Source organism: Chiloscyllium plagiosum, unplaced genomic scaffold, assembly GCF_037043375.1.
Source record: "Chiloscyllium plagiosum isolate Xiang-an unplaced genomic scaffold, Cpla_swu_hap1 HiC_scaffold_7, whole genome shotgun sequence".
Classification (NCBI taxonomy): domain Eukaryota; kingdom Metazoa; phylum Chordata; class Chondrichthyes; order Orectolobiformes; family Hemiscylliidae; genus Chiloscyllium; species Chiloscyllium plagiosum.
Window position 1 is genome coordinate 44236691 of NW_028270145.1, and position 23336 is coordinate 44260026.

The following is a 23336-nucleotide window of genomic DNA, read 5'->3' on the forward strand; positions in this document are numbered from 1 at the left end:
CTTCCTGCTGTGAGTAACCATCCTCTTCACTTTCAAGTACCCAATCAGTTTCAGTATCCTCTCTAAGTTTCCCAATCATGCCTCTCATAATTAAGTCAAAATTATTAATGTGTTCTTCAAACAGCAAGCGGCTCAAAGTTTTTCTTCGTGGAGCACCATTTGATATTAATTTTGTGCATCTGCTATAACCCCTCTATTTAAAGAAAAACAGGATAGAGAGAAAAATGGGAATTGCAGACCTGTTGGTTTAACATCACTCTGTAGGGAAAATGCTTGGTATCCACAATAAAGGACATTAGGCAAACTATAGTAGTATTATGCAGAGTTCACATGGGTTTATGAAAGGAAAATTATTCTCAGCAAACCTGTTGGCGATGGAAGTGGTAGAGGCGCAAGTGAGAGAAGACCCTGAGACAGGCAGTCTGCGTCACTTGCGCAGGACCCTGAGACAGGCAGTCTGTGTCCCCCACGGAAGCAGACAAGAAAAGAATCCCAAGTCGAAGACAGAGCTGGATTCATTGAGGCGGACTAGAATTGGGACTCCTCCCTCCCCTTCCTAGACCTTTCCATTTCTATCTCGGGTGACCGAATCGACATGGACATCTACTATAAACCGACTGACTCCCACAGCTACCTAGACTACACCTCCTCCCACCCTGCCCCCTGTAAAAACGCCATCCCATATTCCCAATTCCTTTGTCTCCGCCGCATCTGCTCCCAGGAGGACCAGTTCCAAAACCGTACAACCCAGATGGCCTCCTTCTTCAAGGACCGCAATTTCCCGCCAGACGTAGTCGACGATGCCCTCCACCACATCTCTTCCACTTCCTGCTCCTCCCTTGAGCCCCGCCCCTCCAACCGCCACCAGGACAGAACCCCACTGGTCCTCACCTACCACCCCACCAACCTCCATGTACAACGTATCATCCGCCGTCATTTCTGCCACCTCCAAACAGACCCCACCGCCAGTGATATATTTCCCTCCCCTCCCCTATCAGCATTCCGAAAAGACCACTCCCTCCGTGACTCCTTTGTCAGGTCCACACCCCCCACCAACCCAACCTCCACTCCCGGCACCTTCCTCTGCAACCGCAAGAAATGTAAAACTTGCGCCCACACCTCCCCCCTTACTTCCCTCCAAGGCCCCAAGGGACACTTCCATATCCGCCACAAATTCACCTGCACCTCCACACACATCATCTATTGCATCTGCTGCACCCGATGTGGCCTCCTCTATATTAGGGAGACAGGCCGCCTACTTGCGGAACGTTTCAGAGAACACCTCTGGGACACCCGGACCAACCAACCCAACCACCCCGTAGCCCAACACTTTAACTCCCTCTCCCACTCCACCAAGGACATGCAGGTCCTTGGACTCCTCCATCGCCAGACCATAGCAACACGACGGTTTGAGGAAGAGCGCCTCATCTTCTGCCTGGGAACCCTCCAACCACAAGGGATGAACTCAGATTTCTCCAGTTTCCTCATTTCCCCTCCCCCCCCCCCCCCCCCCCCCCAACCTTGTCTCAATCAAATCCCTCGAACTCAGCACTGCCTTCCTAACCTGCAATCATCTTCCTGACCTCTCCGCCCCCACCCCACTCCGGCCTATCACCCTCACCTTGACCTCCCTCCACCTATTTCCAAAGCCCCTCCCCCAAGTCCCTCCTCCCTACCTTTTATCTTAGCCTGCTGGACACACTTTCCTCATTCGTGAAGAAGGGCTTATGCCCGAAACGTCGATTCTCCTGTTCCTTGGATGCTGCCTGACCTGCTGCGCTTTTCCAGCAACACATTTTCAGCTCTGATCTCCAGCATCTGCAGCCCTCACTTTCTCTCCTTGCTTTACTAAAGGCTACTACTAATTGGTTAATGACTTTCTCTATTTTTAGGTTCTGACATAGCATGCAAATTGGTAATGCAGTCAAAATGTATATTTAAAAAAAACACAATAGTAATAACATAATTACAGGGGAACCTCAATTATCCGAACGTGTTGGCGGACACTATTTCGTTCGGATAATCAATTATTCGGTTAATCGATTAAATGCCTTTCCTCTGGGGCTCAGAGATTTTAAAGTCTGCTCCTCATTTCAGAGACTGCAGCAGCACACAGCGCACGAGACCCCGTCCCTTAACCCCCCCCCCCCCCCCCCCCCCCCCCCCCACCTCTCCGCCTCCAACACCGTGGAACACCGTCCAACACTGCCTCCCTGGCCCCTCTCCGGGGCAGCCGGACCAGACACCAGCAACAAGATTGCTGCAGTTGCCTTTGTAGGGTATATCACCACATAACACGTGCGCACACCACTTTTTACTTCAACTTTTTTGACAGGTTCCACCTTTGCCTGTACAGGACAAATTTGGAGAGATTATGTGGGGAAGGGGGTTTTAGGGTACGCCCCTGTGTGTAGAACTCCAGGGCAAGTGTGGGGAGAGAGAGAGGGCAGGCAGTCAGTCATTTGGTGACGGTGCCTGTTTCCATTGGGACCTCGAGATCTCCTTTGGATAATCCGATTTGCGGATAATTGGTATTCGGATAATCGAGGTTCCTCTGTAATAGCTTAAAGCTTAAAAGAATGGCAGGACAGGTAATGTGGGAACTCCTGGATGCCATTGTAATCCAGAGCAAACACGTCTATAGAAAGTGTTTGAAGTTCAGCTTTGGGTCAATTTGAGATATAAACTGAACCTTAGACACAACAGTGGATCAGGGAGGAGCAAGTTCTTTGTACCAGGAGACAATTACACCACTTAAGATAGTGTTTTCTCATTTAGTCAGGGACAGGATCAAAGAATTATAGCATCATACGGTACAGAAGAAGCCCTTCAGCCAGAATGTGAAAATGGATAGGAAGAGATTTTGCAAGTATTTATGAAATTAAAAGTGAGTAATGAGTGTGTTGATACTCTGAAGTGTGAGATTGGGCAATTAATTATTAATAATATGGAAATTGTGGATGAAATGAGCAAGTGTTTTACTTTTGTCTTCATTATAGAGAATGCTAAAAATATTCCAGTAATAGGTGTGAATCAGGAGGAGAAAGGGAAGAAAGAACTAGTGACATTACAAGTATAAGGAAACAGTACCAAATAAAGTGATGAAGTTGCGGGGTCACAAATCTCTGGGTCCAGAAGGACTTAGGGTCTTAAAAGCAGTGGCTATTGAGGCAATGCGTTGGTTTTAATTTTCTGAAATTCCATGGATTCTGGAAAAATTCATCAGACTGGAAAATAGCAAATATAGCTCATCTAGTCAAGAAGGGGAGGGAGGAAGAAACCAGCAACTGCAGGTCAGTTAGCTTGACATCTGTGCTGCAGAACGTTAGAATTTCTCATTGAGTTTATTGCGGCACGTATGAAAGTATCAGCTTGGTTTGATTAAAAATAAATTGTTTAACCAATTTACTGGATTTGTTTGAAAGTAGGACATGCAATGTAGGCAAAGGGGAGCCTGCAGATGTACTGTATTTGGATATCCTGAACGCATTTGACAAGGTGCCACATGAAAAGTTATTGCAGAAAATAGAATCTCATGGTATAGTGTGTATCATATGGACTGGAGAGTAGCTTTTATGTCATTTCTACCATATACAACTGATACAGTGAAAAAAGGAGACCATGTTCCTCCAGGGCCACGGTGCTACATGGACAGCACAAACTATACGATCATGCAAAGGGCAGCATAAAGTGCACAAGTGCAAAATATGCAAATTACAATGTAATAAAAGAATGTTAATTAATAGACATTGTTCCAGCAACAATTCAAAGTCATGCAAAGAATTTCAGATAAAAAAGAATCCGATCATACAGAACTGCTCATATTAGCATAGTGAAAAGATTGCTTGTTTGGAAGAAATTAGTACATAAATAGGTCTTTGTCCAATTGGCAGAATATGATGACTGGCCTCATCTTGTGGGCCCCTATTTTATAATCTCCATCAATGACTTGGGTGAGGAGAGCAAAAGCATAGTAGCTATACTCTACTATGACACAACAAAAGGAGGTTACAGTTGGCAATAAGTTTGAGTAAGCATATATCTGGCAGATGGTGTATCATGTGAGAAAATGTGATGTTCACTTTGGCAAGGAGATTTAAGAAACCGATTTTACTTGATTGGAAAACAACCACAGAATTCCAAAGTGCGAAGCGATCGAGGTGTTTTTGTGCTTGAGTCACAAGTTAGTATGCAGTACAGCATGCAGTCAAGAAAGCTAGTGGACTGCTCTCCTTTTATTAGAAAAGGATTTGAATATAAAAGTAAGAATATAATGCTGCATTTATACACAACATTGCTGTGCTTGGCATCTGTCAAGATGAGAAACTGTAAATATGGGAAAGTGTTATGATTAAAAGCTTCTGATGTGTGCCAATAGTGAACACATAACTATGTCAGTTACCAGTTATATAAGGCAAGACATAGTGATCTAAAGGAAGCACTGTTTGTTTGACATTCTGATATTATCATGATGGCAACTTACTATTGAAATTCCAATTGTGCACACTGAGAGGTCACTTGGATCTCAGTTGGCATCAGAAATTTCACAACAAAATGGGAGTCTAAATATAAAGGAAGGAAATGTCAATGCCCCCTAAGGAAGCAATTAACTGGATCGCACAACTCATGAGCATCCCCAGTTAATGAATTAAGCAAACTTGTTATGGGAATAGTTGACTGAAAACCATCTGCAAAACCTGTCTCCTGCCTGATGTTCTTTGCAAAACTTGAAATTTTTTGATCAGAAGATTAAAGCACTTTTTTTTATTTCAATTATCTCATCAGGCTTATTTAAAGAGATACTTAATTACATTTCCTGTTGCTTATTATTGTCCAGCATGGGAAATCCATCGCACATTATTAGTTGAAAAGCTCCCATGGTTTCAGCTAAATAGTATTGATTGATAAGTCAAACAACAGTAATTCCACAACTTCCACTGAGACCAGTGGGCAATTTATTTACACTGGGTTCTGTTATAACACAGTAGTTCTCTTCTCGTGCAATTGTGTGTTATGAGAAAATTGAGTAATAGCAGCAACATTTAAACTAATGGAGCCAGAATCAAGTTATAACCAATACACGCTTCAAACGTTCACACTTTTGAAACAGTGTCCCCAATTTGTCAATCACGTCACAGAGAATTTGCATTGACAAAATGCGCATTGTAGCAGAATGACCTGTACTCATTTGAAGTAATTGCCAAGAAATGGTATGATTTCCTTCTCAGCCAACCAGTGGCCATTAATGAAAGTCAATTGCAGGCTGGGTGTCCAGTAGATTTGGTTAATACTTCGGACCTGGGTAACATCCATGAGTCTTAGTCATGCTTTCTGCAATAACATGGCTATATCTGGGTCAATCCCAATTTCATTCTTGGGTACCAGTATAGTAACCAGTTTGTAACCTCTGAGGTGTCACAACAATAACTGTTGCAGTTTTCTTTTGGTGGGCAGAACATTGTTGATGGGCTTGTTGAGGAATTCCTAGAAGGTTTATTCTAATGCTAAATTATGACTGGGTGAGAAAATGACAGCCAAAAGCAGGTGCTGTTTTAAGAATCCCACCAATCTAGTCAAGAGGCCATGTCAAAGCTCGTTGGCAGTCACATTTTATGGACTAGTGTTTCTAAATCCTATACTCCAGAACAAAACTGCTAAGAGGCTCCCACTGCAGTTTGGGATTCTGATTATAATGATTAACGAGGGAAATAGATTGTATGCTATTTTCCAGCATTTTGGACAAGTGGAGAAATTTCACTTCTTGCACAAGTCTTCAATACTATCAAAAATAGATGTGCTATTAATTTTCTGAGTTCTGTTCTCCGATATTGAGAAATAATCTGATGGGAAAATTTGAGACAACAGAGGGTACCTTTATTCCCTGCTTAGAAGCATTGCAGATAGAGGCACAAGTGAAAAAGGCTTACTCTGGAGCAATCAGAGCACACCCCTCTTGAATATCTTGCAATGTTCAAAAAAGCTGAGATGTGTCCAATGTTACTCCTTGATACTAATCTAATTCTTCAAAAGAGGGTCATATTTTCTGAAAGATCCTAGGAACTATGTCCACATGAGTAACCAGCTATATTTTGATACATTACAGATGTAAAATCTTTAAAATGTACAAGGTTAGTTAATCAGGTAGTATTTTGTAATATTGAGCCAAGATTTATGCACAGTGCTAATGGCTGCATTCAGAAGACCATTCTGAAGAAGGGTTACTGGACCTGAAATGTTAACTCTGCTTTCTCTCTACAGATGCTGCCTGACCTAAGTTTTTCCAGCAGTTTCTGATTTCCAGCATTACCAGTTGTTTAGTTTTTTTTGTTTAAGTACAACTTCATCTTAGCAAATACATATCACAGGCATACTTCAAACCTTTCCGGATTACTACCATGGGAGATGGGTTAATGACCTGAAAGATTGCCATTTCATACAGGAATGGCATTGAAAGTTTGTCAAGTTAAATTTCAAGAAATCTAGGCAGCAATTTGCATTTCAGTAATACATTATGTAGAGATTTCAGTGTTTTGTTGGCACTGCAGATGTTCAATGACAAGTAGTACATAACTTAACACATTCTACATTTGTTACTATCTTGCTGAAAGAAAAGCAGAACCAACAGTTGAAAGGTCATTCTATAAGCACTTTTAGCATGTCACTAATATTAAGTTGCATTTTATTATTTTTAAGACTGCCACATGAAATAATCCATGTGTTTACTAAGCATTGTTGTCTAGTTTTCCCTCCTAAATTAGATAAATTTTGTATTAGCTGATTTGGTATTCACCATTCAGATGGTACATTGTTCCACATATATAACCCCACTTAATCATATCTCATCAGGCCTTACAAGGGCTTAATTTTCCTTTCCGAGGGAGAGTGGAATGGATGTGAGATGTAGAGGTTTCACTTTAGATTAGTGTCAAAAAGAGAGGTTGCAGAAGTGCAGTTCCTCAATCTAATATGATATAAGCATTTTTTTTGCTGTAAGTGGCTAGTTTTGCCTGAGCTAAACTATGTTTGACTTAGTATGCAGGTATGTCCTATTATTTAAAGTTTGAAGTTGTCATCATTAACTTCTATTTATAATATCCCCACTTAAGTTCATACAGTATATTTGTTTGTATTCCAATGTGCATTTACAGTTTTGTCAATTTCTGAACTACTATAGAGGCATCATATTGGAGATCGCAGTCTGTCCCTGTGCAACATGTTCCTTGATGAAATGGCTAAGCAAGCCCGCAATCTCATCACAGACATATGTACAGAACAGTGCACTCTTAGTGACCAGGTAAGATTCCAGCTTTTTAAAATATGGTTTGGATAAAAGCGCATTATTTAAACTGGGTTATGAAATTCTATATCAGATCTTGCAAAACACCTGTTTTTTTTTTGTCAGTTATTTTCTAAAACATTTATTACTTGCCTCCTTATCCCTTTGTAGCTTAGAGAAATTATTGCAATATTGAAGTAATCTTATGAGAAGGAATAAACTTGAAATTAGCTAACCTGTCACGTGATCCAATTTCCACCTTGATTATTTTGAACCCAATAGTGGCACAACTGTGGAAGAGGAAAGTTAATAATTAACAATTGCTTTCTAGATTCTTGGAATTTGAGTGTTTGGCTGTGAAACTACATTCTCAGTGAACCAGTCATTTCCATCCTGAATGTGTCTTCAATTTTCGATACCTTTGAATATCAAGATCATAATTTACTCAAATATCTTCCTGTGTTTTGATGGGGAGCATAACTTGTAAATCTAAAGCCCCTTTAACATTGAAAAACATTTGCTGACATTCCAGAGAAAAAGGGACGGGTGAAATGAGATGGAGGATCACTCAAATAATTGGTCAACAAGTAGATTTTAAGGCCTTTCTTTGAAGAGAGAAAACTGGCAAGAGCAAAAGGATTTCCAGTGCATGAAGCCTAGGTGACTGGAGGTGTGACTTGCCAAGGAAGGAGTGGCTCAAAAGAAAGTAAGCATCACACAGGTGGGATGGAGACTTTCGGGCTGGCAGAGGTTACAGGTGAAAGAAGCACAAGCATGATTGTTTTATAAGTTGTAGATCTTGAAGATTACAGATGATCTTTGATCAGGATATGATAGAGAATATGATGATCGAATGTTAATTAAAGGTAAAGGTTGGGTGACAGACTGAGATTATATTGAAACAATTCAGTCTACAGATGACAAAAATAGTGTTTTTGAGTAGATGAGTTAAGACAGAGACAGTACTTGATAAGTAAAAGTAGGTAGTCCTTTTAGTAGTGAAGATTATGGAGTTGGCAGCTCAGTAATTAGTTGTGAGCAATCTAGTTCAGTCTGAGATGGTAATCATGAAGGGGTTAAAACTTGACAAGATTACTTGGGAATGTGGGAATTTTTGTCTTACTAATGTTAAACTGAAAGAAATCATGTATCTCACAAAAAAGATGGCATATAGCAGTCTGAAGCTGAACAATCAGGCAGGGTGCTTAGCACATAGTTAGATGCCATCAGTGTGTAATTTGAAGCTGAGACTATGTTTGCAGATATTGTTAACAAGGCACAACTACTAAATGTGAAAGATGGTTCCACAGATAAATGTGTAAGTAGGACATTATTTTTCATTTTAATTAACTCACTGTGGGCTTCACTGGTGGGGCCAACATTTATTGCCCATTCCTAAGTGCCTCTGAGAGTGTGGGAGAGCCACCTTCTTGTATTTCCATAATCCATGTTGTTGGTAAAAAAGGAGTTCCAGGATTTTGATAAGTGAAGAAATGGTTTGAGGTTAGGATGATATGTGATTTGGTGGGATTATTAGAGTTGATTAAGCTACAATCAGAAAAGTAAAAGTTGTGCCAGTCATTGGCATTGATGCTTAGTTCAACAGCAGTTAGAGACATTAGAGAAGGGTATCATGATTGGCCATTTCAACAGCAGCAGAAGGGATCAGGTTATAAATGAGCTTCGGTGAAATATCAGTGTGTGGATGTGTTTTGTGACATTTCTAAGGCTTGTGCTGTGGCAGGGCTGAAAAACTGATTCAGATAAATAACTACTGAAAAGTGAGGCAACAATGTGTTCAGTGGCTTTGAAGATGAAAACACTTCGGGAGTGAGGTGATAGTTTGCAAAGGCAGAAAGGTCTAGCATGGGTTTTCTGAGGAAGGACTATGAGACCAGTTTTGAAAGGAAGGTCAGTAATAACTGAGGAGAAGGAACAATTTACAGCATGCCCTAACATTGGACCTAGAAGATAGTTGGGTCAACACTGAATGGGAAGAGGAGGTGATTGTTTGGGTTAAGATTACTTTTTAGAAAGGGCATCCGATGAAATAAAGGAAACTCCAAAGCAAGACAAGCTGGTCAGCGAGGGTTGGCAGGCAAGAAACAGAAATGGTTGAACAAATAGATTGAGTCATCATGTGAGTGGACTTTACTGAGATGATTCAGGAAAACTGAACAAAGTAAACTTTGGTTTCCAAGCTAGTCCTCATGTTCTCGCAAGTTTTTGCCAAGGGCACTGAGGTTTGAAAATGTGGAGTGACTCAGTCAGTTTTGATGATGGATGATTAACTAGTGAGAGTCAGACTCTGATTTATGCCCTTTGGACTTGCAAGAACTACATGCAGCATTAATAATACCATTAAATAAGCAATAATAAATTCAGAAAAGTACGTCCTTTCTAAAAAGTTTGAAATGGTACAATTTATGGGGGTGCAAGAAGAGAGAAAGCTGGGGCTACTTGTGCAAAAGCTTTTGTAAATGGCTTTTAATAAAACATGTGAAATCCTTGCAAGTTTTGCAAATAGAGGCTGAGAACACAAATACCAGCAAAGTCTTGTGAAGAGCCTGGTTTCGCCTTTGATCGTATATTGTGTCCAATACTGGGCACCGCACTTTTGAAAAGATGGGATGGCTTTAGAAAGGCTACAGGAAATGTTTACTAGTGCAACTTCAGAGAGAAGTGCGACAGAGCAGTATTACATAGATAAACGAGAGAAACTTGATTTGTCCTTATTTGAGGAAATATGGCTAAGGGGAGAAACTTGAAAGTTGTTTAAAGTCTTGAATATTTTAAGAGTAAATGAAGAAAAACTTTTCAAATGCATGTGGGGTACACATTTAAGGTGATTTTCATAAGAATCAGAGGTGACATGAAAATCTTATGCAATAAGTAGTTAAAATTCAGAATGCAGTGCCTGATAAGAAGTGGTAGATAAAGTTCAATGCTAGCCTTAAAAAGGGGAATTGCATTTTTGAAGAAAAGTAAGAAGGTTCCTGGGTTTTGATAAACAGTTTGGGAAGTGGGATTAATTGAATTGCTCCTCAAGAGAACCAACAGACTCAATGGGCAGTATACTCCCTTTGTAATTTACTGACTGTGATTTTTTTTTTTGGTGAATTCAAGCCCCACACCATGATTTGAATACATAGTCTGGTTGGTATTTCTTTTGCAGTATTGAGATGGGTATAGATACTGCTTTTTTGACATTAAACTGAGATTCCATCTATCTAGTGGAATAGAAAATATCCTGTAGAAATGTCAGTGCTGTACACATAGATTGTGCATTAGTGTTACCAGCCATGTCATCAGAAAATACTCTTTGTCACTGAATAGCTGTCTTTCGATTTGCTATAGTGGTTGAAGTACAGCTGGAAGTGGCTGCAGAATGAAAGCATCATGCCAGCTGCCTGCACACTTGGTTTGACATGTACCTATATTAATCTTTTTTTTGTGATCTTGTGTGAGTTTTTGCCTTTTTGGTGAAGTACAGGGTGTTTTCATACCTTCCTAGCCCATATATTGCCCAAAGATTAACTACATTTATCTCATGGCCATTGTGGAACATTGCTATACATAAATTAGCTTCTATTTTTACCAACACACAGAAAGGCTATTTAAGCCTGCAAATCATTGGCTTTTAAGGTTTTGAAGTGTCCTAAAGTTGCTAAAATTGCATAAATGCAGGTTCTTCCTCTTTTCTTGTTATCTTGAAGTGAAACCATTCTGATGGAATAATTGATTCTTAAAATACATTTTGCACTTTCCAGTTGGCAAAAAAAAATCCTGTGGCTAATTTATTGGTTTTGGATATTTAAAGAAATAGCCTATTAAGTAATAGTCTAATGATTGAGTAGCAGTTTTCAATGTTTGATAAGTTTTGTGTTGGTGACCATAAGAAATAGAATTAAGAGTAGGCTGATTGACAGTAGACAATAGACGCAGGATTAGGCCATTCTGCCCTTCGAGCCTGCACCACTATTCAATATGATCATGGCTGATCATCCTTAATCAGTATCCTGTTCCTGCCTTATCTCCATACCCCTTGATTCCACTGTCCTTGAGAGCTCTATCCAACTCTTTCTTAAATGAATCCAGAGGCTGGGCCTCCACTGCCCTCTGGGGCAGAGTATTACACACAGCCATGACTCTCTGGGTGAAGAAGTTTCTCCTCATCTCTGTCCTAAATGGTCTACCCCGTATTTTTAAGCTGTCTCCTCTGGTTTGGCACTCGCCAATCTGCGGAAACATGTTTCCTGCCTCCAGAGTGTCCAATCCTTTAATAATCTTATATGTCTCAATCAGATCCCCTCTCAGTCTTCTAAACTCAAGGGTATACAAGCCCAGTCGCTCCAGTCTTTCAGCGTAAGGTAGTCCCGCCATTCCAGGAATTGACCTCGTGAACCTACGCTGCACTCCCTCAAAAGTCAGAATGTCTTTCCTCAAATTTGGAGACCAGAACTGCACACAATACTCCAGGTGTGGTCTCACCAGGGCCCTGTACAGCTGCAGAAGAACCTCTTTGCTTCTATACTTAATCCCTCTTGTTATGAAGGCCAGCATGCTATTAACCTCCTTCACTACCTGCATGCTTACCTTCATTGACTGGTATACAAGAACACCCAGATCTCTTTGTACTGCCCCTTTACCTAAATTGATTCCATTTAGGTAGTAATCTGCCTTCCTGTTCTTGCTGCCAAAGTGGATAACCATACATTTATCCACATCAAGCTGCATCTGCCATGCATCTGACCACTCACCTAACCTGTCCAGGTCACCCTGTAATCTCCTAACATCCTCCTCACATTTCACCCTGCCACCCAGCTTAGTATCATCAAATTTGCTAATGTTATTACTAATACCATCTTCTATATCATTAGTATATATTGTAAAAAGCTGCAGTCCCAGCACTGATCCCTGCGATACCCCACTGGTCGCTGCCTGCCATTCCGAAATGGAGCTGTTTATCACTAGTCTTTGTTTCCTATCAGCCAACCAACTTTCATCCAAGTTAATACTTTGTCCCAATACCGTGTGCCCTAATTTTGCTCACTAACCTCCTATGTGGGACTTTGTCAAAAGCTTTCCAGGTACACTACATGTACTGAATCTCCCTCGTCCATCTTCAGAGTTACATCCTTAAAAAATTCCAGATTAGTCAAGCATGATTTCCCCTTCATAAATCCATGCTGACTCTGACCTATCCTGTTACTACTATCCAGATGTGTCGTAATTTCATCCTTTATAATAGATTCCAGCATCTTTCCCACCACTGAGGTCAGACTAACTGGTCTATAATTTCCTGCTTTCTCTCTCCCACCTTTCTTAAAAAGTGGTACAACATTAGCCACCCTCCAATCCGCAGGAACTGATCCCGAATCTATCGAACTCTGGAAAATAATCACCAATGCAGCCATGATTTCTTGAGCTATCTCCTTCAGTACCCTGGGATGTAGACCATCAGGCCCCGGGGACTTATCAACCTTGAGACCTAACAGTCTCTCCAACATCAATTCCTGGCAAATATAAAGTGCAGGTCCTTCAGCCACTGTTACCTCAGGGAGATTGCTTTTGTCTTCCCCAGTGAACACAGATCTGAAGCAACAATTCAATTCTTCTGCCATTTCTTTGTTCCCCGTAATATATTCCCCTATTTCTGTCTTCAAGGGCCCAATTTTAGTCTTAACCATTTTTTGCCTTTCACATACCTAAAAAAGCTTTTACTATCCTCCTTTATATTTCTGGACAGTTTACCTTCGTACCTCATTTTTTCTCTGCGTATTTCCTTCTTAGTAATCCTCTGTTGTTCTTTAAAAGCTTCCCAGTCCTCCGTTTTCCCACTTATCTTTGCTATGTTATACTTTTTCTCTTTTAACTTTATATTTTTCTTAACTTCCCTCGTCAGCCACAGCATCCCATGCCGCCTCCTAGGATCTTCCTTCCTTTTTGGAATGAACTGATCCTGCATCTTTTGCATTATACACAGAAATATCCTCCATTGTTCCTCCACTGTCATCCCTGCTAAGGTATTGCACCATTGAACTTTGGTCAGCTCCTCCCTCATAGCTCCATTGTTCCCTTTATTCACCAGAAATATTGTCACTTCCGATTGTACCCTCTCCCCCTCAAATTGCAGATTGAAGCTTATTGTATTTTGGTCACTACTTCCCAATGACTCCTTCACTTCGAGGTCCCTGATCAATTCTGGTTCATTGCACAATAACAGATCCAGAATTGCCTTCTCCTTGGTAGGCTCCAGCACCAGCTGTTATAAGAATGCATCTCGGAGGCACTCCACAAAGTCTCTTTCTTGAGGTCCAATACCATCCTGATTCTCCCAGTCTACCTGCATGTTGAAATCCCCCATAACAACCGTAGTAACATCTTTGCGACAGGCCATTTCAGCTCCTGATTCAACTTCCATCCGACATCCATACTACTGTTTGGGGGCCTGTAGATAACTCCCAAGAGGGTCTTTTTACACTTAGAATTTCTCAGAGACTCGACATCCCCTGATTCTAGGTCCCCCCCCGCGCAAGGGACTGAATATCATCCCTTACCAACATGGCCACCCCACCCCCTCTGCCCGTCAGTCTGTCCTTACGAAAGCACGTGTAGCCTTGAATATTCATTTCCCAGGCTCTGACCACTTGAAGCCACGTCTCAGTTATCCCCACAATATCGTATCTGCCAATTTCCAAAAGAGCCTCAAGTTCATCCATCTTATTTCTAATGCTTCGTGCATTCATGTATAGTATTTTTAATTTGTTACTGCCCTCACCCTTCCCATCAACTCCTATTTCACTCAACCTTACAGCATGACCCCTTTTTGAGTTTTCTGCCTCATTGATGCAGTTGTCTTTCTTGACTTCCCTTGTTCTATCTTTCCCTTCAATTTCCTTCTTAAACATCCAGTTTGTCCCCTCCCCCCCCTACTTAGTTTAAACATAGCTGTGTCGCAGTAGCAAACCTGCTTGCCAAAATGCTGGTCCCTAACCTATTAAGGTGCAAACCATCTCCCTTATATAATTTATGCTTACCACAAAACATGCCCCAGTGATCCAAGAATTTAAATCCTTGCTTCCTGCACCAGTTCCCCAGCCACACGTTCAAGTCCATTATCTCCCTGTTTCTGGCCTCACCAGCCTGAGGAACTGGAAGCAAACCGGAGATAACCACCTTGGACGTCCTGCTTTTCAGCCTTCTTCATAGTTCTCCGAAGTCCCGCTGTAGTATGTTTTTTCTCTGCTTCCCAACATCATTTGTGCTGACATGTACCACCACATCTGGCTCTTCACCTTCGTTCTTGAGGATGTCCTGCACTCTGTCTGTGATGTCTTTAACCCTGGCACCAGGAAGGCAACACACCATCCTTAAGTCCCGCCTGCTGCCACAAAAACCCTGGTCATTTCCTCACTATGGAGTCCCCTATTACCACCACTCCTTGCGATGACCGACTCTTCTGCTCTGCCTCCACGCCAACTTTTGATTGACAGACCTGGCCACCTCGCGGACTGACAGTCTCATCTGTCTCTACTGTTTCCAAAAGATTCAACTTGTTCCTGACAGGTACTTCCCCCGGTGTCTCTTGCACCTGTCTCCTCTCTGCCTTCCTCATCGTCTGCTCTCTTCTGGTATGGTCGGTGTAATGACCTTCGAACCTGTTCCATCATTCAATAGTGTCATGGCTGAACTGACATTCCTCATGTCCACTTTCCTGCCCTTTCCCCATAACCCTTAATTCCCCTATTGATCAAGAATCTGTCTCAGCCATAAATAGTATACACGGGAACTCTGCCCCTTCAGCTGTCTGTGGCAAGGAGTTAGGAAGACTCACAACCCTCTGAAAGAAGAAATTCCTCCTAGTCTTGGTCTCAAATTGGCACTCCTTTATTCTGAAGCTATGCTGTAGTCCTAGACTCTCCCATGAGGGGAAACATGCTCACAGTATTTACCCTGTCAAGCTCCTTAAGAATCCTATATATTTCAATGAGATATTCTCTCATTCTTCGAAACATCGGTGAGTAGAGTCCCAACCTGTTTAATCTTGTCTCAAAGATGATCCCTCCAAGTAGGGATCATCCGAGTGAACCTTCTGTGAACTGCCTTCAATAAAACTATATATTTTCTTCAATAAAGGGACCAAAACTGCTCGAGTATTTTAGTCATAGTCTTACCAGCACCTTTGTAAGGTTGCAGTAAGACTTCCCTACTCTTGTACTCCAGTGCCCTTGAAATAAGGACCAACATTCCATTAGCTTTCCTGATTACCTGTTGCATCTATGTGCTAGATTTCATGCACAAGTACCCCCAAGCCCCTTTGTGTTACAGGTTTCAGCAGCTTTCTTCACTTAAACAACGCAGTTCTTTTGTCCTCACTTCCAAAATGAGCAACTTTTTACTTTTCCGCATTATACTCTGTTTGCCATCATTTTTCCCACTTAACCTATCAATATCTCTCAAGCTGTTTGTATCCCTCTCACATTTTGCCTTCCCACCTATTTCAGAGTTGTCAGTAAATTTGGCTACAATATATTCACTTCCTTCCTCCTGTCATTCATATATATATTGTAAACAGTTACAGTCCAGTACTGATCCCCAAGGAACCCCACTGTCAGAGGTCACCAACCTAAAAAACAACTCCTTATCCCACACTCGCTATTTCCTGCTCATGAGTGAATTCTCTGTCCATGCCAATATGCTACCTCCAAAACTGTGATGAATGCTGAGAGTTGTGCGAGGCAAGAATTGATTAAGTCTCATGCTGTCTACCAAAATAAGATTGATGAGCTGTACATGCTATGGATGAAGGAAAGGGAAATAATTTGGAACAACTGAAAATGGTATGGAGAAAATTATGAATGCTTATTGATACTTAGTTATTTGTACAATATACGAGTAGTTTGGTTTTATTAGGGTATTTAAGAGTCTGCATGTCTCAGCACCAATATAAAATGTAAAGGAAATATCTTTCAGGAATGCTTTTTTCATAACATGAAATTTGCACATTCAGGCAATACACAAAATAACAAAAAGCTTAAGCATAAGAACTTTAGGCAATTAATCAAAGAAAAAAACCTGTTCCTTTTGTAGATGCATTTTCAAGATAATTTTTTTAAAAATTGTTTTGTTTCTTGTAGCAAAAATAATGAAAGCATTTCTGATTTTCTTACATTATTCTTACTCTCCCAGGCTTTCATTGGCTAAAAACCCCAATATCTGTCGATAAATTGTTCAGATATGTGGTAAGGTACATCTGGTGCAGAATTGATATTTCTGATGGAGAGTATAAATCATTTTTGGGGTTCTCCATTTTAGCCACCACACTCTTCCTGGAAAGAAAAATTCAAAATCTAACTTAAATATAATATCAGTAAAGGACAAGAGTACAGATGCTATACAGTTACTGTTGATCTAGAAAGTTGGTTATCCATGATATGTGGGCAATAATTTGGATTACAACATTAGAGCATCCAAAAGAAATTTTGTTTTCAGGAAAATGTTGAAAACTGTCACTTGCTTGGCATTTATAATTAACATGGAAAACACAAACTTGTAAGTTGTTTGTCAAGAGAAAAAAAAATGGAATTGTCTCTTGAAAAATAGATCTAATGTTTTGCTGCTTGAAATTATTTAGCAGTTTTTTCCTAATTGTCCAACAAAAAATTGAATGCTTTACATATATTTGATTCAACACAATAAAAAGTTTTGACCAATAATTCAATTAACTTTTTTTTGGAAAATATATGAAACATCAAAACGTAGAAAATAGTTGTAGGTGTAGGCCATTCTTTTCTTCAAGCGTGCACCACCATTCCATATGATCATGGCTGATCATGTAATTTCAATATCCCATTCCTGCTTTGTCTCCATACCCCTTGATCCCTTGAGCCACAAGAGCCATGTCCAGTTCCCTCTTAAATAGATCTAATGAACTGGCCCCAACAGCTTCCTGTGGGAGAGAATTTCACAGGTCCACAACTCAGTGAAAAAATTCTTCGTCATCTCTTCGCCATCTTGAGTGGCTTACCCCTTATTCTTAGACTATGACACCTAGTTCTGGACTTCCCCAACAATGGGAACATTCTTCCCTCATCTAGTCTGTTCAGTCCCATCAGGATTTTATATGCTTCTAAGTGATCCCCACTCAATCTTCCAAATTCCAACGAGTATCAGCCTAGTCAATCCAATCTTGACTCATGTTAGTTCTGCCATCCCGGGAATCAGTCTGGTAAACCTTCATTGGGCTCCCTCAATAGCAACAATGTCCTTCCTCAGACTAGGAGACCAAAACTGTGCACACTATTCAAGGTGTGGCCTCAAAAAGGCTCTGTATAATTGCAGCAAGGCATCCTTACTCTGATACTCCAATTCTCTCGCACTGAAGGCCAGCATTCCTCACTGCCTGCTACACATTCTTGACAGTCTTCAGTGACTGTTCCACCATGACACCCAGGTCTTGTTGCATGTTACCTTTTCTTAAACAGCTACCATTCAGGTACTAATCTGCCTTCCTGTTTTTGCAACCAAAATGGATAATCTCACATTTATCTACATTATATTATATTTTCCCACTCGGCCAGTCTGTCCAAGTAACCCTGCAACCTCTTAGCATTCTTCTCATTTCACGCGCTGCCACCCAACTTAGTGTCATTTGCAAATTTGAAGATATGCACTCAATTTCTTCAAATCATTTCTTCACCCAAATCATTAAAGTATATTGTGAACAGCTGAGGTCCCAACACTGAATACTGCAACACCCCACTTGTTACTGCCTGCCACTCTGAAAAGAACCCATTTATTCCAACTCTCTGCTTCCAGTCTGCCAACCAGTTCTCTGTTCATGTCAATACATTACTTCCGATACCATGAGCTCTAACTTTCCTTCCTAATCTCTTGTGTGGAACCTTGTCAGAAGCCTTTTAAAAGTCTAGACACACATCATCTACTAATGCACCCTTGTACGTTATACTGGTCACATCCTTAAAAAAAAATTGCAGAAGATTTATCAAGCATGATTTTCCTTTTGTGAATCCATGCCAACTAAGATGATTCTGTCACTGCTTTCCAAATTCTCAGTAATTACATCTTTAATAATTGACTCCCCCATTTTCCCCACCACTCACATCAGGCTAACCTTCCAATAATTCCCCATTTTCTCTCCCTCCTTTTTTAAAGAGTGGAGTTACATTAGGTACACTCCAGTCCATTGGAACTCTTCCAGAGATTACAGAATGCTGGAAATTGATCAATGCATCCATTATTTTTAGGGACAATTCCTTAAGTTCTCTGGGATGCACAACAACAGATCCTGAGGACTTAGTGTTTTAATCCCATCAATTTCCCCAAGACCATTTCCTGACTAATAAGGATTTTCTTCAGTTTCTCCTTCATGTTTGACGCTCTGTCTTTTAGCATTTCCTGAATGTTATTTATGTCCTGCTTAATGAAGACAGATCCAAAGTATTTGTTCAACTAGTCCACCATATCTTTGTTCGTTACAAATTCACTTGATTCTAACTGTATGTCTCTATGACCTATAGTTGCCTTCACCAGTCTTTTTGTGTTCACATATCTATATAAGCTTTTGCAGTCACTTTTTACTTTTCATGCAAACTTGCTTTCATTTGTATTTTTGCCATCTGAATTAAACCCTTGGTCCTCTGCTGAATTTCAATTTTCTCCCAGCCCTCAGGTTTGCTGCTTTTTCTGACAAATTTAAATGTCTTCTGTTATGACTTTTAACACTAATCCTGATTTCGCTTGTTAGCCATGGTTGAGCCACCTTCCCTGTTTTATGCTTACACCAGATAGGGATGTACAATTGTTGAAATTCATCCATACTTTTGGGGGTTTACAAAATCATGAGGGGCATGAATAGGATAAATAGACAAAGTCTTTTCCCTGGGGTGGGGGAGTCCAGATCTAGAGGGAATAGGTTTAGGATGAGAGGAGAAAGATTGAAACTAGGGTCCTGAGGGGCAACATTTTCAAGCAGAGGGTGGTATGTCTACAGAATGAGCTGCCAGAGGAAGTGGTGGAGGCTGGTACAATTGCAACATTTAAAAGGCATCCAGATGGGTATGTGAATAGGAAGGGTTTGGAGGGATATGTTCCAGGTGTGGGCAGGTGGGACTAGATGGGGTTGGGATGTCTGTTTGGCATGGACGAGTTGGACTGAAGGGTCTGTTTTCATGCTGTACATCTCTGTGACTCTATAATCTTTTAAATGTCTATCATTGTCTTTCCACTGTCAACCTCTTAAGTAACCTTGGCCAGCTTATCCTAGCCAATGCATGCCTCGTACCATCAAAATTAGCTTTCTTTAAGTTCAGGACCCTAGTTTCAGAAAATCAATATACTTGATGTGAAGTCCCACCTCAATCATATATCAATTGTGTTAGCTTTGGCATGTTTATCTCTTAAGCTGTTTTAAAGATTCCATTTGCTTGTTTTTTCTGTTCTGCAGTTATTGCCAAAACATTGTGCCAAGACTATCAGTCAAGCAGTGAATAAAAAGTCCAAAAAACAGACTGGAAAGAAAGGGGAACCTGAAAGGGAGAAACCGGGAGTGGAGAGTATGAGAAAGAACAGGCTACTGGTTACCAAGTGAGGAATCTTCAAGTGTCACTTTTTTGTAATTTTCTTTAGTCAATTTTTTCCAGATTAATTGTTTAAATAGAAAAGAAGTGTTTGGAAGTCAGAAATTGTGGGGAAAAAAAACCACTGAAGTTTGATTTCTTGTATTAAACGGTCTTCTACTTGTTTCAGTGATATCCTGAGACTATTAGTTGAGTTAAACTGCATTTATATCCATTGTAGATAGCTACTTTATGACTATGCTTAAGTCCTTTTGTGCTTCAAATTACCAAAACCTTTCCCCATTTGGAAAATAGTCTTCATTTCAAAGTATATAACCTCACATTTTCCCACGTTGTCTTCCATCTGCACTACTTTGCCAATCTCCTAGCCAGTCCAGGTCCTTCTGCAGCCTCCCCGGCTTCTCAACACTACTTGTCTTTGCGTCATCTGCAAACTTAACAGCAATGCCCTCAGTTCTTTCATCCAGATTTCTAATGTATTACATGAATAGTTGTTGTCCCAACACTGACCCCTGTAGAACACCACCAGTCACCAGCTGTCGGCCTGAAAAAGAATACTTTATCCTTACTGTCTGCCTTTTGCCTGTCAGCCAAACCTCTACCTGTGCTAGTACCTTGCCCGTGACACTATCTTGCTTGGTCATTACCTCCTCAAAACATTCTGACAGATTTATCAGATATGTTGGCCCCTTAACCAGGCTGTGCTTGACTCTGCCCTATCTTATGTAGTTCCAAGTACTCTGCAATCTCATCCTTAATAATGAACACTGTAAACTTACCAATGACTGAGGGCATGCGAACCAGCTGATAAAATCCCGTCTTCTGCCTCCTCCTCTTAAGCGGGGTTTTACATTAACCATTGTCCAGTCCTCCAGGACCCTCCCTGACTCTAGTGATTGCTGAAAGATTATCACCAATGCTGCCACAAACTCCTCAGACATCTCATTAAGACTCTGGAGTGTGATCCATTTGGGCTAGATGATTTATGCGCCTTCAGACCTTTCAGCTTCCTCAGCATCTTCTCCTTGTTGATGACACCTAAACTCACCTCTGCCCCCTGACTGTTCAAGTTCTGGTATGCTGCTGGTGTCATCAATAAATGAAGACTTATGCAAAGTAATTGGTTTTACGGATCATCTTAAAAAAGAAAAGAGAGGTCTTGGTAGTGAATTTGGAAAAGCCTTGGCAGTTGAAAACACAGCCACTGACAATGAAGCACTTAAAATTGGGAGTACACAAGCAACCAGAATTAGAGGAATGCACACACCAAAGTTTTGGGATAATGTGAGCGAAGGGGAAGCACGTTGGACAAGGAAGGCATGAATGAAAGTTCAGCAGTTCCAGAATTAAGACAGTCTGGTTTGGTGAGAATAGACATCCTTTATGGCGGATCAGTTATGTTGACAAAAGCTTATCTTTTGGAACCAAATTTCTGGTGTGAGTGAACGACTGAAAGAGAAAAGTGGCAGTAGGTCTATATGTAGTAGGAACTGAAGACAGTGACTTTCAACTTAGGAATACTTAATTGGTTAAAATCAAGGTAATTGTTTGATAAGCAATCTGACAATTTAATTAGTAATCTGTTACTCTAGCTTTACATACGTGTGTTTGTTTACATAACGATCATGTTTTAAAGCAATTACTCAATTGTTTTGAGGCATTTGAGAAATGTTAAAACAATTTTTTAAATTACTTTTCTAATTATGGATTTTTTTCTTGAAAGCATTAGCCAAATCTTTTGTTTGTTTTTGTTTTTCAGTTTGGACAAGCTTCACACTGCTCTCTCTGAGCTTTGTTTCTCCATCAATTATGTTCCTAATTTAGTCGTCTGGGAGCACACTTTTACACCACGCGAGTATTTGACTTCACATTTGGAAATACGCTTTACTAAGTAAGATGTTTACCCAATTTTGTAAAAGAAAAATGCAGCATATGTATGTGGTATTCTAGGATCACTAAATTATAACTGAGCTGAAAATGTGTTGCTGGAAAAGCGCAGCAGGTCAGGCAGCATCCAGGGAACTGGAGAATCGACATTTCGGGCATAAGCCCTTCTTCAGGAATCTGACTAAATTATAAGGCCAACATTAAATTTGTCATTGAAAAAATATGAAATTAGCAACTATTCAGCTCATAAAACTGACGACAAGATGGCGAAGAATGAGTCTACGTGAAATGGAAAACACCAGTTTCACCATCTTCACTGGTTCCTTGATTTTGTGTACATGAGCTCAGATGTTCCTTCCCTTACAGGAAAGGCGTAGAATCAGAGTTGAGCCCTAGTTGTTTATAACAGCATTATTCAAAATATAGAATATTTGGAGCCTGGTTTTGGGAAAGAAGTAACGTAAGGTGTGTTGACTTTTAAAGGGACCATTTGATCTTTTTCTAAATGGCTCAGCCAATTTAGTCAATAAAGATCGAGCCATACAACCATGGGCAAGCACGGTGGCTCAGTGGTCAGCACTGCTGTCTCACAGCACTGAAGACCGGGTTCAATTCCACCCTCTGGCAACTGTCTGTTTGGAGTTTGCACTTAGTCCCCGAATCTGCATGGGTTTCCTCCGGGTGCTCATGTTTGCTCCCAGAATCCAAAGATGTACAGGCTAGGTGGATTGGTCATACTAAATTGCCCATAGTGTTCAGGGATGTGTAAATTAGGTGGATTAGCTGTGGGAAATGCAGGGTCACAGGGAGAGGGTAGGGGGATGATTCTGGGTGAGATGCTCTGATGAGTCAGTGTGGACTTGTTGGGCTGAATGCCTGTTTCCACACTGTATGACTTCACCTGGTCTTTACATAGAATCCCTAAATTTATTTTATATCTGTGCGAAGTCGGGTAGTGTCAGCAAGTGAGCAAAGGTTATTTAAGTGGCTCCAGTCTGAAAGATTTGGAAGAGGAGTACTGACAAGACCTCACCATTTGCTTTTTTTTCCTCTTTAATCTAAGGAATTTCTGCTGCAACTTCAAGGCAGGAAGAATGGAGCCTGGCATATTGTTCCCTTTCCTAATCTAGTTTGCTATCAGTGATGACAAGCATGACAATCATTTGCTTGAGCTGTCCAGTATAGAAATGTCTCAAACAAAAATAAAATGCCTTGAGAGAAGGAAGAATATTAACATGATTTTTAAAGATTAAAACATTTTTTCTTTTCCCACCTATCTTATTTGCAATTATATTAACAAAGGAATATACAGCTGCTTCAGTATCCATTCAGTCTTCAGTTTTATTATAGATTTGTATTAATTGGTTAATACATAAAACATCAAAAAAAAACTCAACTGAAATTTAATGTGTTGTCTGAACTTAAAGATGCTACAGTCAACGAAAATAACTTAACACAATTTATGGACTGCCAAATGTTAGGGTTTTTGGCTTATTACGATTTTTTAAAAACCATTCATTGTTTTTGCTGGATCAGTTTGACTTGTATTGGATATATTATTCCCACTTGAG

The 23336-nt window shown here is 40.5% G+C and overlaps 1 protein-coding gene across 4 annotated transcripts in view; it reads left to right on the forward strand.

The window, feature by feature from the left end:
• The window catches only part of nckap1 (NCK-associated protein 1), a 218777-nt gene that overhangs the window by 130501 nt on the left and 64940 nt on the right, over positions 1-23336 (forward strand). For all 4 annotated transcript variants that reach the window (XM_043693453.2, XM_043693454.2, XM_043693456.2 and 1 more), the window contains 3 exons: positions 7175-7294; positions 19746-19885; positions 21638-21769. In XM_043693453.2, the coding sequence (XP_043549388.1) occupies positions 7175-7294; positions 19746-19885; positions 21638-21769 (392 nt within the window). The remainder of the gene's footprint in view (positions 1-7174; positions 7295-19745; positions 19886-21637; positions 21770-23336) is intronic.